The sequence below is a fragment of the Mycteria americana genome, chromosome 8 (genome assembly GCF_035582795.1).
Source record: "Mycteria americana isolate JAX WOST 10 ecotype Jacksonville Zoo and Gardens chromosome 8, USCA_MyAme_1.0, whole genome shotgun sequence".
NCBI classification, from domain to species: domain Eukaryota; kingdom Metazoa; phylum Chordata; class Aves; order Ciconiiformes; family Ciconiidae; genus Mycteria; species Mycteria americana.
Genome location: NC_134372.1, coordinates 5842491 through 5865139, shown reverse-complemented (window position 1 = coordinate 5865139; position 22649 = coordinate 5842491). Strand labels below are relative to the sequence as shown.

At 46.0% G+C, this 22649-nt stretch overlaps 1 protein-coding gene across 6 annotated transcripts in view; it reads left to right on the top strand.

The window, feature by feature from the left end:
* The window catches only part of KLHL3 (kelch like family member 3), a 63844-nt gene that overhangs the window by 19650 nt on the left and 21545 nt on the right, over window positions 1–22649 (top strand). For 5 of the 6 annotated variants that reach the window (XM_075509342.1, XM_075509344.1, XM_075509341.1 and 2 more), the window contains 5 exons: window positions 1864–1980; window positions 4708–4814; window positions 10303–10424; window positions 18413–18575; window positions 21568–21677. In XM_075509342.1, coding sequence (XP_075365457.1) covers window positions 1864–1980; window positions 4708–4814; window positions 10303–10424; window positions 18413–18575; window positions 21568–21677 — 619 coding nt within the window. Of the gene's footprint in view, window positions 1–1863; window positions 1981–4707; window positions 4815–10302; window positions 10425–17533; window positions 17685–18412; window positions 18576–21567; window positions 21678–22649 lie in introns of those variants that run through there. The other variant, XM_075509345.1, reaches the window with a different exon arrangement.

Below are 22649 nucleotides of genomic sequence, written 5' to 3'. Positions count from 1 at the left end.
AGCTTTCTTCGGGGACAGAAAAGCTGGTTGTGGTGTTGCCTGGTACCAGTCCCTTGAATTCCGAACATTTAACAAGAGGTATTCTTCTTTCTGATTTTTTTTTTTTCTTTTAATCCAGCCATACTAAGCTAATTGGATGATGACTGTAACGCAGTCTGGGAAGTCGTCTCCCTCATCTGGGACATGTGCTGAGTGATGATGTGCTCAGCCTCGCGGCTTCACTTATGACCGAAAATATTTCACTCGGTCAGCGAAATGAAGGAATTGGAGTTGGCTGGTTTTTGGCATTAACCTTTGTCTCGGGCACAGAGCTGGAGGCCGCTCAGTATGCGGGCGTGTATTTGAGCTGTGTGCAGCTTGGCTGCTACTCAGCATCTTGTTTCTAGAAAAAGGACAGCTGGGGGGCCAGAGAGCTTCGTGTGGTCTTGGGGACGTGGTGCTGGTAACAGCCACCGGTCAGGAGCAGGCAGAGGGAGGGTGTAATGTTCAGCAAGGGCTTCACACTGTCAAGGGGTTGTAAATTGTGAATAATTGTGTTTTTCAAAGGAAAACTCACTGTATGTGAGTATAGGTGTATATAGATATATATGTGCATGCATACACACCTTAGCAGAGGCTGGCAGACTGTTCTGGGGAAGGATCCCTTCACACTTCCCGGGTTTTGTACCCTTCTTCAGACATCATCTTCTGGTCACCAGTAGAGTCAGGATGCCGGGCTGCCCAGACCATTGGTTTAACCTGATTCAGCCTTTTTTATCGTGATACAAGCCCAGCTAAGAAAGGTGGCAGGGAGAAGGGGACAAACGTGAAGCTGAGGGAGACTGTCCTTTGGAAGGAAAACTCTGAGAAGGTCCCCAGTCTGGTGCGTGGTGGCGATGGGGTTACCCCCGAAGGTCTGCCATTCGCTTGGGGTTGGCTTTTGACATGGACAGCCTTGCTCGATTTGTCTCGTTTGCCTTTGCCTGCCGGCAGGTTTGAGGGGTGAGCCGTGGATGTAAGCAGAAGCAGGGACCTGGCTCTAAGTGCAGGTTTTTTTCATAGGTGGAAACCTTTAGCTCCAAGTGATTTCACATGCTTTCAGATTAGGGAGCTAGAGATATTGACCTGATGTCAATTCTGTATAAAAAGCCAGTGCTCCCAACAAAGTAATGAGGACGTGTATGTGCCTTAGGCACCTGTTGGCCTGGTTAAACACAGCACATAACTGGGTGCATCTGGTTTGACATTACCTATATAGCTGGTGGTTCTGGTAGGAAGGTCTGGTTTAATAATTATTTCTATACGTTTCAGTGGCACTGAATAGACCTATTTCTAAAATGGAAACGGGATGTGGCCTCTGTAAAGCTAATGCTTTGGAAGCTGTGCAGGGAGCTTTAATAGTCCTTTTCTACTTGCCTCTCTAGAAGAAGATACAAGCCATGTATTGTATGCTTGCGTTTTTCAGATGGGACATTGAAAACTAGACTTTTCTTTCTCTGTATGGATGTTAAAGGATCCACAGTACTCTTGTAGTTCCCAGTGCTGAAGTCCATTTCTATTCAGTGAAGCAATTATGTTTTGGCTTGAATTTCAACTTATACTGCTTTCCTGGCCTGAAGCCTGTAAGGCTGGGCTTTGTCCTCGAGTGTTTGGCACTTTTTCCTTTTCTTCCCTGCTGAATGAAATGTGGGCTGGGTTGGCTTTCAACATCCATGCAGAAGTAGCTGTATTTTGTGATGCTCTTCCTATGGTGAACCTGAGCCGATTAACAAAAGTGCAAGTAACTCCATGCATAATATCCTGTGCTGCAGTTTTATAATGCCTTTTTTTCTTTAATGTGTCATTGAATCAAACTTTCTACTCCTTTTCTGTCTCTGTTTTTAGCATTAAGCAGTGTTCCCGATCCTCTGAAGCAGCTGAAGATGAAAAGGACCAGCGCACAGTGACAGTCAACCCCTCTCACATGAGAAAGGCATTCAAGGTCATGAACGAATTACGGAGGTACACTTTTGACTTAATGGGCACCCTCTCTGGTTTAGCAGAAATGTGCTGATTGGAGCAGAAAGGCTTCTGGGAGACTTAGAAAAAACCAAAAAGTGCCATTTTGTCACAGCTAATGGTTGCACGTAGGGCATTAGTAAACAAGTAGGAAGAGACAGCTAAAATATAGCCCTTCTGTGGTGGGTTGCTCTTCCCAATCTCAGACCTCTCTATCTTCCTGGCAGAAGGAAGCCAGCTATGGCTCAAAAACATTATCTGAGCGATAGCCTTCATTTATAGATGATAATTCATTTAGTCTTTTCCATTACTTACAGCAAATTCAGCTGTAAACTATGTTCTTAACTGAGCTAATGGTCTGAAAACCAATAATAGAACATTACAGACATTAAGACACCTACGCATAATTACAGACCAAAGATTATTAATGTACTGTTCTTATTCGTTTTAACTGGCAGTGTCGCTCAGTCTGGGCTTAGCATTCCAAAGTAGGGGGTGAAAAAAAAAGCAACAACTCGGGAAGATTGTCAGCTCTCTACTTGCAAATTTAAAAATCCTTATATTGGTTAAAAGAGAACACCTTGGTCTCTACACAGCTGCATGGGTACAGGGAGAATGGAGGCTGAAAAAAATATGAATGAACACAGTCTTCAAGAACTGCTGCCATCACACCAGCAATGTGGTGGCAGTAGTTAAACCAGAGTTGTTTCTTGGTTGTTGTTATCCCATGAACCAGATAGAAGTTCAGCCAGCATTTCTCCGACTAGTTCATTTGAGTCCTTTACTATTCAAGTAGAGACTTAGAAACCCAGTTTTTAAAATAATTCCTATGGAAAGTACATGTGTCATACACGTGAACGTCTGTGCTCCCTTGCTATCCAGATGGTACGATGAAAGCAGATAACACCCTTTACTCTTCCTGCAGACTCAAAGTACTCAAAAGATGCTGTAATAGCCACCTTTCTTCTGTGGATTAAGTAGTTTCCCAATATACGTGTTCTCCAGTGTGGAGAAGGATTAGAAATGTCTTCTTCCACAGATGTCTGACAGTGATTATCAGTTGCATAGGAACAGAAAATGGAAATATCCTTCCCTTGTAACAATTACATGAAGTGGAGTTTTCTGGTGTGTTTTCTTTTCTTTTTTTTTTTTTTTTAATTGGCATCCCTCTAGTCCTTTCTTTGTACTGAAAGCAAAGGATCTGAAAATAGAGGTTTGTGCAGCTATATTCAGAAATCTATTGTGCTACTATTATTCCTTTGTTAATTGAAGCATAGTGGGAATAGCTGGAGACTGACAATGTTTCTTAGTGCCTGTAGTTAGCTAGATTTTGTGCAATACTGAAGAGATATAACATAGAAGACTGAAAGCTGCCCTTAAGCACCTGTTTGATGGTTTCTTCTTCTGGGCTCTCCTTTTTGTCAGCTCCTGCTGCTGTTCTGGGGTATACAATTCTCATGACTACTGTATGTGCATTGAGCTTGCAATCGGTTGAGCTGTCAACGATCAGTGTTAATAGCTACCTTGAATAATAGTGCCTCCATTCAAATGCATCCAGAAATCTCATACAGAGGGTCTAGAAAAATCTTGCTAAGCCTTTAACGTATTTGCTGTATGTTGCTCGCTTGAAATTTTTAGCTTTCAAATGCAGATGAAATTTATCTAAAGTACCACTCACGAAATTACTGTAGTCCAGAGAGGAATTGAACAGAGCACCTTTTACATAAGCTGAAGGAAGTGAGGAAGCCTCCATCAAGAGGCTGTTAGAGCTTCCCTCGTTGCCATCAAGCCTTCCAAACTGGGGTGAATGTAGAGCAGAGACTACCAGTTCCTACTTTCTTCCTGTTTTCCAACTATAACCCTCCATTTCACACGTTTTGTCCATGTATTCCAATATATGGAGAAGAGGAGACGTAGCTAGTCCATTAGAAGCTATGTGTGTGTTTATTTGATATGCAGTTTCCTAAAGACAAAGTGCAGCGTGGTGATAAGCATTTCTGAAGAGAAGTTGACATCTAGATTTACAGACACTGATCCTTTTTCAGGCTTGACATTTGAAAAGAACACCCTTATTTTGCATTTGTATGCTCAAACATCTTAAACCGACTTATTGGGAGGCTGAGCACTTCTAGCTGTCTGCATCTCCGCAGCCCTGTGCAAACATTAACTAATGAATCCTCAAAGGACATACGTGGGGCTGGTAGAAAAGGTCATTAGTTAATGAAGTGACTTTGCCAAAGCTGTACAATGAGTCGGTGGGGGAGCTCAGAAGTTTTTTGGTTTCTGTTTGGAACCCTGTGCTTTATCTCAGTGATTCTTAATCCCAGACTAATTCATGGTGTAAACGAAGTCCTCAGGCCCATGGATAAAGCTCTTCTGGGCCTTCACCAAGCCCTACTTGTTTGAGAGGTGGAAGGAGCCCCTTACCCATCCGTTCTTTGGGCAGCATGTGTGCCTAGTTTGGCTTCCACATTTTTTTTTTTTCTGGGAAAAGCAGCACCACAGGCAGGGCTGCAGCATTGGGAGGATTCAGGTTTTGCTTTGTAGACAAACACTGATAGGAGCTGGTAGCTGAAGGATTAGAGGACCTTCCACTGGGATTTGGCAGAAGCTCAGGTGCCTTGTCTGTAACGGTGGGTCTTCTGCTTGCTTTTTCAGGCTATACTGACGTACCTTTTTGCCTGACCAGAAGTTCTGAAATGATCTTTGTCTTTTCTGGTGTTTTTCCAGCAAGCGGCTCCTCTGTGATGTGGTGATTGTGGCCGAAACTGTGGAGATGGAAGCCCACCGCGTGGTCCTTGCAGCCTGCAGCCCTTATTTTTGTGCGATGTTTACAGGTACTCTTCTTGACATCTGACGCTGTACTGGGGTTGAACGGTTGCAAACCCAGAGGCTTCTGGTTGTATCTCTGGCAGGAGCTGCAGCAGAGGCAGTAAGCATGACTTGTGGGGAAGGGGTTTCCTTGAGAGAAGTAGTATGGTTAGGTCTGCAGTTTGCCACACTTGATGGATGATGCTGGTCATCCTTGACTAATTCCTTGAGGCACAGTATATGGGTATGGGGTGGTTGTATGGGTGTGGGGTGAGTGGGTAGCACATGAGTCACAGGAAGGTTACTATGACTGAGGTTTGGCTCACTGCTTTTTTGGGTTGTCCCCCCCCCCCCCCCCCCTTAACAAGACCTTTGGTCATGAAAACACATCACACACATCATTAACATCAAGCACGTGTGCAGTGCCCTAAATGTTCATGGTGCACATCAAAGAAGTTGCTGGCACAGGAGTTGTAGTTTCAAGGCTCAGCCCTGCCAATGCTGATTTGCAGTCACGGATGTTTAATCTCCCGTGGCACTTTTTGCTGCTGCCTGCAATAACACTGTTGTTCTCTCGATCCCAGTGTGTTTTAGCAGCCCTGCCTTTTTGCAGGGTGCATTGCTGCAGTTCGGTATATTTTGGTAATGGCAGATGCAACCTCAGTGTGAAGGAAAGACGATGACAAAATTCTTGCCCTGATCTCCTGATCCTTATAGCATGGGCCCTTCGGAGGCTGCGCCCAGGTGGGGCAGCAAAAAAAGCCATGCCAATCCCAAGGCAAGGGAGTTACCAACTTAAATAATTCTAGTAAAATTAGTCTGGTTGGGAGCTGCTGAGCTTCCTTTCCTTTTCCTTGCCGTCCTTTCCAGGATAGAAACTGACTTAGCCACATACAAAGAAAATGATTGTATGCTCCAGGGAATGGTTGTTACTGTCCCTCAGCTTCAGCATAAATGAGGTTTGGGGGTTTTGCCCCTGTTTCATGTTCCTTTGCCTGTGGTCTAGAGGTTGCTTCTTCCTTTTAAAAGCCTTGGGGTTAGACCTGGTTTTATTTGCTTTACTGGAAGCAGAACACAGCGTTTCTTGGGAAAAAGCTTGTCACTTGGGAAGCTTTTTTCCCTTCTGTAATAGAGCGGGGGGGGGGGGGAAACTTCAGGTGTAAACAGATGTCTGAATGCGAGATGAGACGTGAGGTTTGCCATGATGGCTTTATCAGTGTGGTGAGCTAAGGTGGAGAGCATTTGTGCTTTCTAGGGCACCGGCACTGCATGGTGGAAGTGGGTATTGGCCGCGGTGGCGAGGCAGAGGAGCAAACCCTGCTCAGGAACCGTTTGCACAGGGCACCTTGGGGAGGACTTGTGAGTGCTTGTGATGCTGATTCCTGACGAGAAGTTTAAAAAAGAAAAATTATTGGAAAAACCCTCTGATCCTTAGAGGTCACCTGCGCGGGGCGGCGGTGGTGCGGGGCTGCTCATGTTTCCATGCAGGAATTCTCCGGGCCGTGTAATCCCCCACGCTGTGAGTTAAACAGTAATCAGCTAACCGCTGTCATGTGGCCGGCTCGGCAGCTCCCCTGGGCTGGGTGACAGCCTCGGCGGCCGCCGGTCCCCTCCCCCTGACACCTTCCCGGGGGCAGCGGGTCAGGCAAAGACCGGCTCTCCCTTCGCTTTCCGTCCAGCTAGTCCCAAATTTCCGAGGTCTGGATCTCCCTCTTGCAAAGACCAAGTGTGTGATCTCCTTCCAGCGGTGTGGTGGCTCACTCGCTGGAGGGGGAGATTTTAAAATCACAGCTTGAATGTTAGTTGGTTGTTGTGGCTTGGTTTTTTTTTCTTTGCACATCAGCGATGCAACCCGATGACTCGGGGCAGCCGCACAGCGTGGGTGTTTGCAGGACTGGGCAGGAGCCGCTTTCTGGGGACGCGGGGAGCCGGAGGGGTCCCCTGGCAGTGCTGGCAGCCACGCGGTAGTGAATGATCAGCGTAAAGCTGTGAACAGTGGGAACCAAACTGAGACCCGCAGCTCATCCGCCTCTGCCTGATGCTTGCTCTGCAGGCCTGTAGGTTGCGCCCGACTTTGGACTTGTGAATGACCTTGTGATGACCTTGGGGTCTTTCCTAAACCATCTAGTGTCCTCTGGTTAGGCATTCCTCTTTGAAATAGCCTTGGGAGGTCCGAAAATAAGGAGGCACATCTTCCACTGCTGAAGGAGAGATGGGACCCAGCACTTCCTGACTGAGTGTCCCTTCCCATACTGGCTTTCTAGAGGATTTTGGATGGTGGCTGGTCCTTGTTGGCACCATTCTCTGGGGATGACTGGGGACAGTAATTTCCATCCGTTTAGAAGAAAACACAATAGTTTCAGAGAGGCTAACAGATACTTCAGTGATGCTGCTAGGACTGCTCCTGGGAGATACCTGGGGGAACTTCAGAAGTGCTGAAGGAGGGAGCAGCAACGCAGAAACCTCCCTTGCACATCTTGCGTGCCACTTCAAAGCACTCGCCCCATGCGCAGAGGCTGTGGTTTTGTTATCCAACGCACTCGTGTTCTCCTTCAGCACATCTCTGGCTTAGGAAACAACAAAAGCTGTAGCTGTGCACTGGGAAGCCTCTCTGGAGTGCAGTACGTAGGAGGTGAGGCAAGCTGCTGTGCTGGGTAAACAAGGCACTGCGAGCTGCTGCAGTTTTGACTGTAGTTTATCTTGTGACAAAGCAGGAGAGCTCTGCTCTCTCCCTGCCCTCATGAGCAGGGGGGAACGGAGAAAGCACTGCTGGGTGTTGAGCGTGATGCATGAAGGGCTTGCCTTCACGAGGGGCTGGTGTCTGCAACATCTGTCCCCTAAAAAGGGTCTGCTTGGAGCCACTCTGCCTGTTTTACCTGCCTTTGCTCCCTCCTACCCTGTCCCTCGTGTCTGCCTGACCGCAGCGGTGCAGGGACGGGGACTGTGCAGTGCCTCGTGCACGGCAGCCCTTTCTCAGCACAGCCCTTATGTATGAGAGATGATGCTAGTGCTTTGAATTACTCCGTAATTAAGGTATCCGGTAAGGCTCGAGTCTGACTTATGAAAGACATCCTAGGGGTTGGGTTTTGTGGGCTTTAAGGTGTGGGGTGTTTTTTTCTGAAGGGATGTGGGATGAGATGCCTTAATTGACCCACCATTTGGCTGCCTGCAGCGGTGCTTTGGAGGCTGTGTTTGCCTTGGCTCTGTGCTTGGAGGAGGGGGCAGCTTGTTGCCTGCTCCCGGTCTGCACCAGCCCCTGCCTTGGTTCACTTGTGGTGTCTTCAGGTTCTTCCTCGCTCTGCAGCATGAGACACATGTCCAGAGCAGCACCCTCTGGCAAGTGGCAGGCACTCGATCATGCCAGCATGGCTGGAGGGGTCGGATCCCATCGGACCGCGATGCACAACACACGAGACTCCCCTTTCTCATCCTGCACTGGGCTGTTACCAGAGCAGAGGCAGCGGAGTCCATTAGTATGCAGGGCTGGCAGCTTGCTGGTGGGTGTGGAAGCCCACACAGCCTTTATTTTTGTTGCTTGTGTCACGTGAATGCCACAAAGACAGATGATGTTATTGGATCGGTCCCTCCCAGCTATTTCTGCATTGATCTGCGGGTGCATGTGTCTGAGCCTCCCTCTGTGCCGGGGGTCCCAGTGAGCACTGCAGGGCTCCGGCTGCTCCGCTCGCCCCTCGCTGTGCCGGTGGGGTTTGGCTGGGTGCTCCTTACAGGCACCTCCAGCTCCACAGAGGCTGATGGGGACTGGCCTGTTTTCAGAAGCCCCCTCTCATCTCTGGAGATGTTTTTTTTTTCGGGGGGGAGGAAGTGCGTGAAGGAGATGACGTTTATTTTGGCAGTTAAAAAGTCCTACCTGCTTTGAAGGCCTCCAAAATGCAGGTCACTTATCCCTTTGTACTTGTACATTTGTATTCATGGGCTTCTCTGAACAACATTTTATTATTTAATTTTAAAAATTGAATTTGGGACAAATATTATTTCAGTCTGCGTTTCCCTTGGGATGTTGTTGGCTCTTCTAATACTATGGTCTGACCTCATCCTGCTATTTACCTCCTTATTGGCATAAGTGCAGCCTGCAAAGTTCAATTTCTAGGATCCAGATTTTGCTCAAGCTTGGACCCCCTTTAGCATCTGACTCTGTGCTGTGCACTTAATGTGCCTGGCCACGTCTTGTCACACGCTGTACAGAGGTGTAGGCTGTAATTACTTCTCCCATAGGGTGCAGGAACTATTTTTCCTCTTAATCCCACAGCAGTACTGAGTCACCAGATTTCTTATAGTAGTGATTATTCATGCCCAGGTTTAAGAATTGACATTTCTTCATGCTCTCCTTTGTTTAGCTTTGTTTTTTCGCTTATTGTTTTCTTTCCGCTTGGGAGTTTGTTCTTTCTTTTCTGTGGTTCTTCAAGATCTTGGTGATTAAAACTTGGGTGAGGTCACTGTGTGCACGGACGCTGGAAGGGCCCCAGGGAGTCCTTTCTCCTCCTCCCCACAGCATGCTTTTGTTCCTGTGACGTGCTCCTGTTACGCACGGGGTATGTGCATATGGTGCACATGCATATGGTGCACAGCGTTGGCCACAACAGCGATGGGAAAGGTGCACATAAAGCACGGGTTCACGTATAGGCTCTTACACAGATATGGGTTTTACTTGTATATCCATAGGGGAAATTATTGCTATAGTTCTGCATGCTTGGGGTTATTTTTTTTTTTTTAAGTTATGTATTTGGAGAAAGGATACAGTTTGGATCCAAAGGCTGCCTTGCCTCTGAGGTGTGAGGTTGGGAAGGCGAGAGATGAGAAATACAGCTTTCTGCACAGATGTTTTGCATAAGGTGTAAGTGTGTGGACAGGTTACAGCAGGGTGATTTAGGAGAGAAGCTTGCAGCACGCTGGATGTAACTGCTGGCATGTCTGCTTGTTTTCCTCAGCAGGTTTCAGGCTCTTTCTAAAGAAAGAGGGTAATGCTGCCTTGCTTTTATTGTAGGGTATATCACAAAGCACCCTAACTTAGCTGTTGCAATTTACTCATCTACCTATATATACAGAGATATATATATACAATTTTTAAAGTAGTTTAAATAAATATATATATTAAAATATTTTTTTAAAAAAGCCCTCCTAAAACTTGTCCACAATCTCTTTGAGTCTGTCCCTGTGCTGAGACATGGTTGAGGGTCATTCTGGGGGTTTTTTTAGCCCCTCTGTGTGTTTGAATGCAGGTGAACCATGGCAGGTTCTTTTCTGGTAAGAAATTGAGCTTGTTGCATTTATTGACTACTTTTATTTTACACTAGTGTCTTCAAATGTTGAGATGTTTTTTAGGTGGCATTAGGAGGCTTCTGGGAATCTCGCTGGTTGTCCTTTGATGGTCAGGGATAGTGCCAGGGTAGTCTTTTAGTCAGATACCAGGAGGATGTGCTGGATGAATGGGGAGCAAGGGCCTGCAATGAGGTCCTGCAAAGCAAACTCTAACTGTCCTTTTGAAATTAATTTCAGGAGACATGTCTGAAAGTAAAGCCAAGAAGATTGAGATAAAAGATGTTGATGGGCAGACCCTGAGGAAGCTGATTGATTACATCTACACTGCTGAGATCGAGGTCACGGAAGAGAACGTGCAGGTAGGTCTAGTTCAGTGGCTCCTGTGGAGACCCAAGTGAAAAGCTTGAAACTCAAAGGCACAGGTCCTTTGGGGGTGAATGGTTTCTTCGGGCTGCAGAAAGTAAAAGGTTGAGCTTGAAAAGAGCTACTTTCAGCCTCTGTTTAGTCTTGAGGCACTTTGCTGCTTTCCCTGCGCTTAAGTCATGTTGCATTTAGCTTTTGTGTCAAGCTCTTATAACAAGAGTAGGCATTTGCCTTCCAAAAGCTGTGCTGACTTGTGGGTCAGTCTGTCAAAGGTCAAAACAGACTCGAACAAGCAGTGAGTCAAATGCTGTTTTAAGGTCATGGTCGAGGAATCTGGCTGTTAGTTTTTAAATTCTTCTGGGTAGTTTGTTTGGCAGAGCTCTGAGTGGAATATGTTGTTCAAATGAGGGCATTCTTCCTTTTTTTGTGTGTGCGCGCTCCATCTTGAAGTTCTTTGAGGTAAATATTTGTCTAGAAGTGAAAAGAGTAATTGAAAGGCAGCCTACAGATAAAGTGGGATGCTCAGGAAGAGAGCATTTTGCCGTGTCATGTGGCTGTGGCTGCTGGTAAAGCTTTTTCTTTGACTCTGCTTGTATTTGTGGTAAGAAAACGGCTGTGCACTTAGCCACTGATTTCTGGAAGGGACGCTGGGAGCTCATGTGTGGATGTGCTTTTTGGTTGGTCTCTGTTTTTGTTTGCAAGTGGCAGTTTGAGTTTGCTGTCTTGCTCTCTCTGACTTGGATGCTGGGCAGGGTAATAAGTCTGGGTCCGTGATGCTGGAGAGAGAGGGGCAATGCTGCTGTGTGCTTTATGTTGACCTAATTAAGATGACAAAATTAGACTGATTCTGTTTGAAATGAGGTTCTTGCTGTGGATGGGACATGCTCTTCTGCTCCAGTCCCTCAGGGAGGGTACAGGTTCTTGCTGTCCTGTAGCATATTGCTCTTCCTGCAGGAACTTGGACAAAACCCCGAGCTATGTCCACTTTGCAGTCTAAGCCCTGTGCCATCCTTTGTGACCTAAGTCTGTGGGTGCCTTTTCTTGCCCCTTCTGCCCTCCAGTTCTGCAAACTTTACTTTCTGGCATGCTCTCAACCTGGCAGTTGTCACATCAGTAGGAGTGTGGACCCTGGTTGCCCCACAGTGAGGCTGAGGACCAGCAGTGAGGAGACCTTCAAGGTGCCATTATAGCAAAGAAGCTGAGGCTCAAACCCAACTGTGGGTCGCTTGGGCTAGCTGTCTGCTGTGTAGCCCATGCTTAATTACAGTGTATAGACAGGGTCATAAGGAGCTGAGATACAACATGACTTCAGTAGGGAACTGGGGTGGAGCTCCTTGGACCTCTGGAATCTTCGATTGCTGGAGGAAAAATGACATTTACACAGTCTCGAGCTGGTCCCTCTTCCTGTGGGAAATGCGAAGACTATATCCACGTGCTTTCTCAAATGTACGCTTTCCTTCCATGCTGCTGGTCGTTAGGTGGCCCAGAAACACCCACTCGGCATGTGGGATGTGCTGAGCTTGGGATACCATCTGATGTGCTGGTCCCAGTCAGTCTGCATTGAATGAAGCTTGCTTGAAGTGACTACGTGTGCTCTGGCTGTTTTCCCATGAGAGCGTTCCAGCGCTGAGTACAGCTGCACCTGGGTACCAGCAGTGTTGCGGGAGCTGGAGCAGGCTGGAGAGCCAGGTCAGCCCTGCGCTGCGTTGGCAGCATAGACCTGCCCAGGAGGTCTATGAAGAAGTCCAGATGTGACCTTTTCTGAGCAAATGGAACACTGTCTTTTTTAGTAAAACCTACCCAAAGCCTGCCTTCTGATCGCCTAGGGATTACAAAGAGCTAAAGTAAGAGCCCTGTCTATATTTTGGCCCCCATCTCTCAGGCAGTAGGATCAAAAAATATAAGTTTGGTGAATACTAAGGTTTGGGCATTAAATTTTTTCCTGATCTAATAAAGCAGGTCCTTTTTCTACATGATTTATTTAAATAACCACCCTGTGAATAACTTTTTAGGCTGGAGGTAAATTAATTCATGGGAGCCAAGAAATGAAGCTGATCTAAAGCAAGATTAACTGACTAGTTTAAATTTGAGTATATGTTAAAAACATCCATGTGGGAAAGTGTTTTATGAAATTTATTATCATTTTGTGATGAAACCAATAGAATGTTTAAAGAGAAGTTTCCGTCCTGTCTCTGGGTGTTTTACTCCTAAGCAGAATGCCATAAATAGGTTAATACTCACCTGCAGTGACAGGAAGAAAAGTTTACAGAGAAGAATATCCTGTGATTCATTGGAAAGGGTCACATCAGTGAAGGCAAACAACATGAACAACAAAATATTAAGCTCCTTGCAGTCTCTGGTTTGGATTAGCAATGTCAGTCTTAGGAAGAAGTGAGTGGGTTTCGTCCCTCGTGTTGTCACATCCTCCTGCTGCACAGCTTTGTGTCGGCCGTCCAGCTGGAAGGACGCCTCGGTAGTGCCGGTCTGCATTGTTTCAGCAATGTTGCTTCACCGTTTTGCTTGAGCATGGCGAGACTTTCTCTTTTCCCAGCAGGTATCTCCTGAGGTCTCCTGTTGCCGTGTCATGAGCTCTAATTTTCTAGCAGGGCGAGGGTGCATTTTGAAGGGGTTTTGTGCAGTTTGACACACAGTTTTTCAGACTTCCTCAACAGCTGGAAGAAGCAATTGCTGGGTATAGGTGCCAGGTAATTTCATTGTAGAAACTGCAAGAAAAAAGATTGCTAAATGGCATTAACTGAACAGATGCAGGCAAGCTACCAAAACATGTGAATAAATGAAAAGACAAGTTCTTGTCAGTGAGCAAAATAAAATGAGAGCAGAATTGAGATGAGAAAAAGATGAGCAGCAAAGGTAACATGGGAGTGCAGGAATGAGTGTTCCCAAGTGTGCTCAAATGCTGGGCTGTACCCAGCACTTCACAACAACAAGCCTTTTTACAGTATTTTTGTTGTTTCTTTTCTAATAGAAACCTGTCTCATTTTGCTTTTATAGGCCTGGTATGGTGTTCAGGAAGTGAGACTGTTTTTCTAAGCATGTATTTTTGTAGCTGATTGTCATTTCATTGCACAAAGTGTCTTTTTTTTTTTTTTTTAAGTAAGGAAGGATGTGTGTACAAGGGGCCAAGCCTATACAGTCAGTTCCAGTCATCGTCTACGTAGTGAATTACTGGGGGGTAAAGGGGATTTTCAGTCCACCCTAGCTCTATGAGGGAGAGCACTGAGCCCATGTGAGAGCGAATACTCTCTTCTAACTCTGTTGGGGGTACGTGGGTGAGAACTGCGCTTACAAATGCAATCCTGCTTTATGCATTGGAATCTCATTTTGAGAGTGAGATTTCAAGGCAATATAGGTGCAGTAGTAGGAAGGCTCAGGGATGATGGATGATAGAGAGGCTTCTGTGCCAAGCAGTGTTTTGCCTCTGAACACACATTTGGGATTTAACCTCCCACTTGTTTGGAAGGCATGGAGCAAGGAAGAATTTCTGTCTTCATTGCAGTCATGTTGTAGTCTCAGGAAAATCCATCCTGGGATTTCTCTCCCCGCTGCCTTCTGTGGTTCCTCTTCTGTTGCACCCCACATCAAGGTTAGTTGTAAAGACATCTGATTCATATGCATGACTAAAAGATCTCATTCATTTGAAGGTGGAGCTTGATAAGTTTATTTGGAAGAAAACTGTGCTGTACAGTTTCTGTAAAAGTGAGGAAAACTAAAGTGAGAGACTTGAGGAAGTTCACAGATGCTCATGTGCAGCCCTGGTTGGCTTCAGTGGAAACCACATGCATATGTCGAGCAGAACACAGGGCCTGCTGCTCCATACCTGTACAGAATAGCTGGTGGTTTTAACATATCAGTTCCTTGAATTTTTCAGTTAGGTCTTGATTTTGCAGCTGAACTGGCTGCATTGCTGCTTGCTTTTCAACACTCATCTCAAACCTGCCAGCTCAGTGAGGAGTGATGGGAGCAAAGTCCAGCAATGAAGATGAGGCTCAACATGGTGTCCTTGAGCAGAGCTGAATGAAGAGGAGATTTGGGAGGAGGCTTTTCATTCTCCTAGGCAGTCCTGTGAAAAGACCTGGACCTCTGGCTGTAGACAGTGAATGCTGTCCCTCTTCAGTGTGTCCCACCCATCCTTACTGATGGCACTTAATTACTTGCATGCAGCCCGAGAATTACCCTCACAATGAAAAAAGTCATTACCATTAGGGTTGTAATGATTCCCTAGCAAAAGTCCTGATTAACCTGATTTCACACACAAATTCTTATGAATGAGGTGCAGTGTACCACATGGGTGGTGTGTCCTCCTATACTACCACAGTTCAAGATACAGCTCATATAGAAAGAAGAGCGAAGAGGTGTCTGGAGGAAATAGATGTTGAAAGTGTCAGCTTTGCAGACATAATAATTGTAATAAAAAATGGCTTGAGAAAGGAGGAAAAAAGCCTTGCTAGAAGCTGTAGCATTTCCTTTTCAGAAGTGTGCTTCTGCACCTCAGCTTTCCCTAGGGACTTAGGACTTCACAACAAAGGAAGAAGAGCATCTGCAGCAGATGCAGTTTTGATGATAAAGGGATAAGTGGGTCAGTACATCTCCCTTGCCCCTGTTCACTTCAAAAGCTGCAACTATAGTAGGTGCAAGCCCAGAGTGAGGCAGAGGGTCAGAGATGCAATAAATCAGGGCTATCTTCCTCCCTGGAGCAAAAGCTCCTTGCCTTGCATTGCCCTCCTGGAGTGCTGGAGAGCCCTGGTCAACAGCAGAGCTGACTTCTCTGCGGTGTCACAGCAGATGGGTTGGGGGCCCTTCCTAAGCCTATGGAAAGTCTTTTAGATTGGATTGGCCAAATAGGAAGGTGAGGAGAAACTTGTGGATGTGGCACCAGAGGACTCTGCTGTGTCTGATGCATGTGTCTCCCCATTTTTATCCCACTGTTTAACCAAGGGACGGTGTAGCGGTTCTGTGCGGTGAAGTTGGAGAAGGTAGATCAGGAGGGAGGTTGCCAGCTGCTCCCCGTTTTCTCTCTCGCCTCTATATCCCTTCGCCTTCTTATGCCTGCTTCTGGAGAGGTTTTGTGGCTCTCTGATCCTGCTACACATGCCTCTGCCTTGGCTATTTCACCCCAGGTGGAGCATTTAAATAGAAGCACCATTGTTCACCCTCAGCACTGCCTGGTAGCAGTTGGGGAGCAATAAAGCCTAATTGCCTTCCTAACACTGAAAAGCCATGTTACAGTAGTATAGTTTTATCTTTTTACTTTTGCAGTTTTAGAGCTGTTCAGTTAAAACCAAGTATTTAACCTGCCTGGCAAATGCAAGATCCGCTTGTTTCTCTGGTCACAGATTCCCCTGGGAGGGAGCTCGGGAGCTGTCTCCCTGTTCGGGCAGATGTGCGGTCCCAGCTGTGGCCCTAGATGTGCTGCTGAGGATTACAGCCAGTACCCTTATTTGGCTTCCAATTTGACTAAATTGTCAAAGCAGCTTATAAGCTTTAATATATCCCCTGCCTTGGGGAAATGCTCCTCTCCCAGTTTTGCAGAGGAGGAACAGTGTAGATGAACTCTTGGCCAAGGTTACCTGGAAGGCTGTGGCAGAGCAGGGAACTAACCCCAGTCTCTGCAGTCCAGTGTTAATGCCCTGCCTATTGAATGAACCTTGTAACAACACAGAGCACTTTTGGCTGAAAGATGTTTCTAATTCAGAGACATCAAAGGTTTATGAAAGTATTTAATTGCACAGGCGATGTTCTGTAAAACCTGAGATTGTTACAGAGTCTGCAGAGCGAGAGAGCACAGCTAGTGAACTAGATGGTTATGGGTGTGTGTCTGTATTTACATACATATACACACAGACCCCCCCATAGATGAGGTTCTGGACATTATTTAGCAAAGAAGTCAGTCTCAGTAGTAATAGCAGATAATTTTGACATAGTTTCAAAAGATGATTGGGTTTTGGTATGGAGGCTGATCTGGTGGAGAAGCCAGCTCTCTGTAAATCATTCGCAGTGGTTGGAGTTCAAATATTAAGAGCCAAATCCAGACCCAAGTGAGTAACTTGCTTGGATATTGATGGGGTTGCAGTTTGGTCCTGCTGCATGTTTAGGCAGGGCATTTCCTCTTGTTATTTCTAAAGGAAACAGACTTTGTGCTAGCGGATATCCTTTGCTTGCTTTTCGCCTTCCCTGGTAAAAACAAGATGAGTGGTGAGATGTTTAACTGGGAAATAAGAAAGAGAAAATCCACTCATCTCTTGATAGGCTATTTATATCCTGCTTCTAAAAAGTATTAAATGATAACGCTCCTTTCCCAATAACTGCAGTGGCATCAGGCTCCTTCTACGCTGCCCCGTCAAGCCAGCACGAGGCTGTAATAGCAGTACTAGGATGCATGTGGGTATTAGTGATGGTAGTGAGTAGCCTCTATTTTAGAGGCAGTATCCCAAAACACTCCAGGTAAGCTGCCCACCTGGATTGCAGACACGTCTACTGGATGGATGGGGGTGCATGGAGGAAGCTCTGGCTGGTATATGGCCAGAGGTGGTTTGCAGAGAGTCTGACTTCTTTACCCACAGCCTTTATGCAAGTCAGGTGCTCGCCTTGCTGCTGATGTAAGGAGATGGTTCAGCTAGATAGAAAACGGTTCACAGCTAGGTTTCAAAAATGTGAGAGCATCGCTATCTTGATTTAATCAAAACCACAAACTAATCTCCTCCTGGCATCAAGAGGTTTGGGCCTAAATGGGCTCCCGGGTTAATTGATTTCTTTTTTTTTCTTGTTGCCTGTTGGGGTGGCTGCTTGGCAGCAGTCAGACACTGTACAGCTGGGCTGGAGCTGGAACGCATCAGTGACTTAGAAAAGACCTGGGGCAGGTTGTGAGTGTCCTGCCCCGATGTGGAACGGGACTGTGGTGGCAGGCAGGCAGGGACAGGGAGGGGAAAGGACTTTTTTTTTCCCCTTCCCTGCCATCAAGATCCAGGGAGGTGATTGCAGTTAACCTGTTTGTTTTGTTTAACAGCCGCTTGGTTTTTTTGAGTCGGAAATAATTTTCCAGAAACCTGTGCTCAGATGGTGAGCACAGATGCCCGGTTGGAAGGACATGCGTGAAGCAGCCAGAGCTGTGGAAGAGCTGGGATAAGACACGTCTGCAGTTGCTGGACGACATAAGAAAGGAAGTAGCTGATGTCACGGGCTGTAACATCCTGACCGACTGTATTTTCTAGTTCCTGTCCCGCTCACTGGCCTCAAAGGTGGTTTTTCCAGCAGAAGTCACATTCCTGATCCAGTTCTGTCTCCCTTTTCTGTACTTAGTTTTGCAGATACGAAGCAGGACCTCATTTTCAGATGCAGTCATGAACCACAAGTGTCCACAGCATTTTGCGTGGGTGAAAATGAGGGCCATTGATTTGAATAGTTGTCACCATCTTTCCTGAGAGTCCTGCTGTCACCAAAACCTGCCTGAGCTTCTGTGAACTCCCTCTCTACCATGGCAGTTTGGGCACCCTGCTCATAAGCCAATATGGTTTTGTTGGAAATAAGAAAGTTCAAGACTGACATTTTGAGGGTGATGGAGTGCTGGGCTGTTATGGGCTTTGAATGTGATGGTAATACATGTAGATAACATAAAGCTTTTCAGGGGGAAAAAGAAATAAATCTGTGTGCAGGACCTACCTGCAATAAAGCCAAGCCAGAAATTCAGGTGCATCCGTGGTTGCCTGTGTTTTGTCCTCCCTTTACCTGCCTTGAGGTCTTTTGGGGGAGAACTCTGCTCTTAGCCCAGCATGGGATAGCCGTTTCCATTTCTTAGAGCACGGACGGGGATCTTCTGCATACAGATAGTGCTAAAATTTTAACCTTCCTTCTTGTACCCCACAGGACTGTGTTCCTGTCTGAAGGGGAATTACATCTAATTTGTGCAAGCTATGAATCAAACTGATTCTTTGTTGCTAACTCTAATTCCCCTTTTTTGCCTTTGCAGGTTTTGTTGCCAGCTGCTAGTTTACTGCAATTGATGGATGTTAGAAAAAACTGCTGTGACTTTCTTCAGTCCCAGCTGCATCCCACGAACTGCCTTGGAATCCGAGCTTTTGCCGATGTGCATGCGTGTACTGAATTGCTGCAGCAGGCAAATGCCTACGCAGGTGAGGGAAGGGTCGTCCGTTTGCTAAGTTAAACCTGCTTCCAGGTACCTCGACTTGTAGGTTGAGCAAGATCAGCACATCCTGGTTGGTCTCTTCGTGCTTCTAGTATTAGAACAGGGAAAGGAATACTTTGTTGGGTTGTAGACTTATAACTTTCTGTGATGCTGCAAATTGTGAAATGTGGTTTGGTTGCAGGGGAACACCTAAAGAGGTAAAAAAACCTGATCCTCTGGATTCCCAGCCCACAAAATAGTTCCTTAGTACACTCTTAGAAAGCTCTTTGGCTGCCTGTTCAACAGCACAGTGTTGGAATGCTGGTGTCCTCCCCATGTACGCTGCCCTGTGAGAGCAGTAGGCAATGCTGGAGATTTGTGCATTCTAGGAATAAATGTCACCGGGCAAAACTAAATCTTGTGGGTGGGAGCAGGAAGACTCGACTAAATTTGTCATGCAGTTTGAGCCTCTGATTTGTGGAGCAATGGCCACTTACTCCAAGGGTGGATAGACTCTTGTTTCCTTGACAGTGGATGTATTTGGTTGCAATAAGCAGGTGCAGGCAATGGCTTTCAGCATTTCTCCTCTACGTCGTAAATGTAAAGCTGTTCCAAGCGGCCCCGTGCTCTCAACTCCCCAGCACTTTCCAGTCTCCTCTGGCAGAGTTGCCCTTGACCTCTGCTTGGGAGAAGCTTGTAGTTTTCTCTAGTCAGTTTGTTTTTCTGCTTTTCTGTCTATTTGTATAGGGAAAAATACACCTGCTGTCTCCCAGAGCACCTGCTCTGTCCTGCAACATTTTTCTTGGTACGGTTTTGTCCTTAATTGGACCATAAGTAGGCTCAGTGGAATAAAAGTGTGCCCACCAAGTCCTCCCCTATTCTCCTGCAAATAAAAGTAAAACCTTTTCAGCTGCTCTGGCTGTATTATCCCCTGGAGGAAAAGGTACCCTGGAAGGAATGGTTAATTGTATAAAGGCTTGCTTGTAATATCTCATTATCCTTGCTTCCAGGCCCTGTTTAATCTTTAACCCAACAGGCAATGCATTCACTGTATATTTATTTGGTTGTTTGGCAATTAGAAAGTCTGCTTTGTTGTTTTATTGGCCTTCATAAGTCCCAGTTAGTACAACAGCCCATGTAATGTTAATGGAACTCCATTAATAAAAATGCCATTAAAATTCTTTTCACTATGTTGTTTATGTAACAGCGTTAAACCAAGACAGAAGTCCCCAAGCTCAAGCGTCCGTGCGTGCGTGAGCTCGGTTACTTGAGAAATGCTTAGTTCTGGCCAACGGACAACTTTAGGAGATGGAGGAGCCTTCTTGAGGCAGGCACAAGTTACTTTATTAAAATCAGTAAATATTTTTACTTTCTTCTGACTAGTAACAAGAGATCAAATATCTTTCTAGTGCCAGATACCAGTCCAGAATGAATAGGAGATTGTGTCCAGAAGTCAGAGTGCATCCGGCTTACCGTGGGGAGCATTTCCTGCTTCTCAAGTATTTAAGGCCAAAAGAGTTCATTAGATCTTATATATGATTTCCAGCATAACAGAGTATTAAACTTTATCCAGATCCTACTATTTTCAGTCAGAGCCTTTGGCTTAGCTGTGGTGTTTTGGTCCCCATTAGACCAAGTAGGGTCCGTGGCTGGGGAAGCCCCAGTGCCCTCTGCAGCACCAGGTTGGTGAGGGAGTTGTTCAGGTGCCATCTCCAAGGAGCTCCTCTCTGGAAGTTATGCCAGCTTGTGTCCCTGTGGTGCTGCTTTTGGCAAGCAAAGTATTTTGCAGAGGTGAAAACTAGAGGCAGATCTTGCTGCGGAGGGAGCTCTTTGGATATGTGAGTCTGAGCTTCTCAAAGCTAAAAAGATTAGGGCTTGAAAAAAGCTGCTTTAGATAAAGTGTCTGAGATTCATGTTTCTGTATTTCAACCAAAGATAAATGGGACTCAGCAAATGGCAGGTGAGATTAAATTGGCATGTATATGTAACAAATGCTTGCAAAACTTGAAATTGTCTGCAACTGGCTAACAATGGTTTTGACCTAGAAATTGTTTTTTAGAAAGTAATTCTCTCCTAGTGCCCTCTGGCTAGATGTAAGCTTGACAGATTGGATCCTTTTTGGACCTGTATTGCAATTGGTCATAATTCTTCCAGTTTGGCATTATAAGCAGTGATGTGTATTTTGTTTTCAGGTGCCTCCCAAAGTTACAGCATGGAGGGGTTTGGAGGCAAAAAGGGAAAAGAAGAAATTTGTACAGTTGCAGACTTAAGTGGAAAGGGGCAAAACTCCTGGGGAAGATGGGTGCTGAGGGTTTGGAGCAGGAGAAAGGTTAAGTTTACACATTTGAGGGAAAGAAGTAAAAGGTGGAAAGAGAGAAGGAGAGCTGATCCCATGTATGTGTGTGGGACGAGGATCCCCCTTGCCCATCGCTCCGTGTGCCCCCTCACACGTACAGATTCAGCTGGATTCCCTGGGATCCCGCACTATTTGCTGCTGAGCGTATGCACCAAACGGACTGTTTGGCTAATTCGGGTTAAAGATGGGCTTTCCTTTGAATACCTACAAATATCAAGGACTCTTGCTGGGGTCTCTCCTCCAGGTGTTGAGCAGATCTGATTCCGTCTAGGTTGTTGAAGTGGGTAAGAACTGAATCTCGAGGTGGCCAGGTTATTTACTCCTTTAGAAAGGTGCAATACTTTTCTCAATTGCCACTTCTAATCATATTTGCCACTGGCTTTGCAGAAAGTTAAGTTCCTATTTAGTGTCATTTGTGAAAGTGTCTTATGGGGCTTGTGTTACTTGAAATAACATCAAATTCCTTTAACCTGCTCTGAGACTATTTTCTGTTTCTGTTCTGCCATGCAGTTGCAGTGTGGTGTTTGTCTCGGGTGCTCAGAGCTGTAATAAGAGCGGTTCTCTGAATGCTGTAGTCCTTCCATTGACTTAAAGCATGGATTTCATTATAATTTTCTGTTCCCCCTTTTCATTTGTTGAACAGAGCAGCACTTCCCTGAGGTGATGCTAGGAGAAGAATTTCTTAGCCTTAGTCTGGACCAGGTTTGCAGTTTAATATCAAGTGACAAGCTCACAGTCTCCTCTGAAGAAAAGGTACAGTAAATTGTATAGCAACAGTGAATGTAAGAATGCTGGAATGTTTCTGGATCTTACATCAGGAACTGTTCTCATGTTATGCTCTTCAGGGGCCATTTTCCAACAGAGGTCGCATGGAAAGGAAAATGAAAAATAATGTGAATCCTAAAAACACATAAAAATGACCTTCACTTGGTTGTTCTTTGCAGGAAGTAATGACTCAGATCAATATCACTTCCAAAAGCCCTGGGGGCCAGAACCGAATACCTTCCCTCTCTGGAAAACTAAGAACCTCCCATCTGCTCTTGTGTAAAGCTCTTATTACCTGCTGTAAAACCTCAAAAAAAGGTGAATCTTATTAGGCCAGGGAGGAGTATTGGCTTCTGTTGCAGGTCAGACAGAACAACTAAAGGAGGCTTGCAACCAAAAAAGAAGGAAGGAAACATTTTTCTAGCATCATCGGTGTTTTTAATGGAAGAGGGGAAAAAAGGCACTGGTTGATGTTGTTTTGTGGTTGAAATGTTCAGCACATTTTATGTAGTCTGTAGTCCTGGGAAGGAGAGTGACCAGTGGTTACGGTACTTGGTGAACACCAGGTCCAGCCCCTTTCTGTGGCGTGGGCTTCTTGCATGACCTGCAGCAGGTTTCTGGCAGAGGTATGTGCCTTGAGTCCTTCAGCTCACCTCCGAATTGTCACCACGGGGAGATGGACGCTTGTGGGAGGCTACAGGAGACCTTGAGGATTATGTGGCTTGTAACTTCAGGGCCCTTGTTGAATGCCTACATTTTGGCGGGATGAGGCTGGCCCTGGGTGTGCTTGGTGCTGCTGGTCTGTACTGAGCTGGTCGGGCTGTGCGTTCAGGTGTGTGCACCATCCTGCTCAGCCCCTCTGGGCTGCAGACACGCGGATGCTTGGGTCCATACAGACCGAAAGCTTGCCAGAAAACCCACACCACGTGAGGTGCGAATGCAGCGATGCTTCAAGCAGAT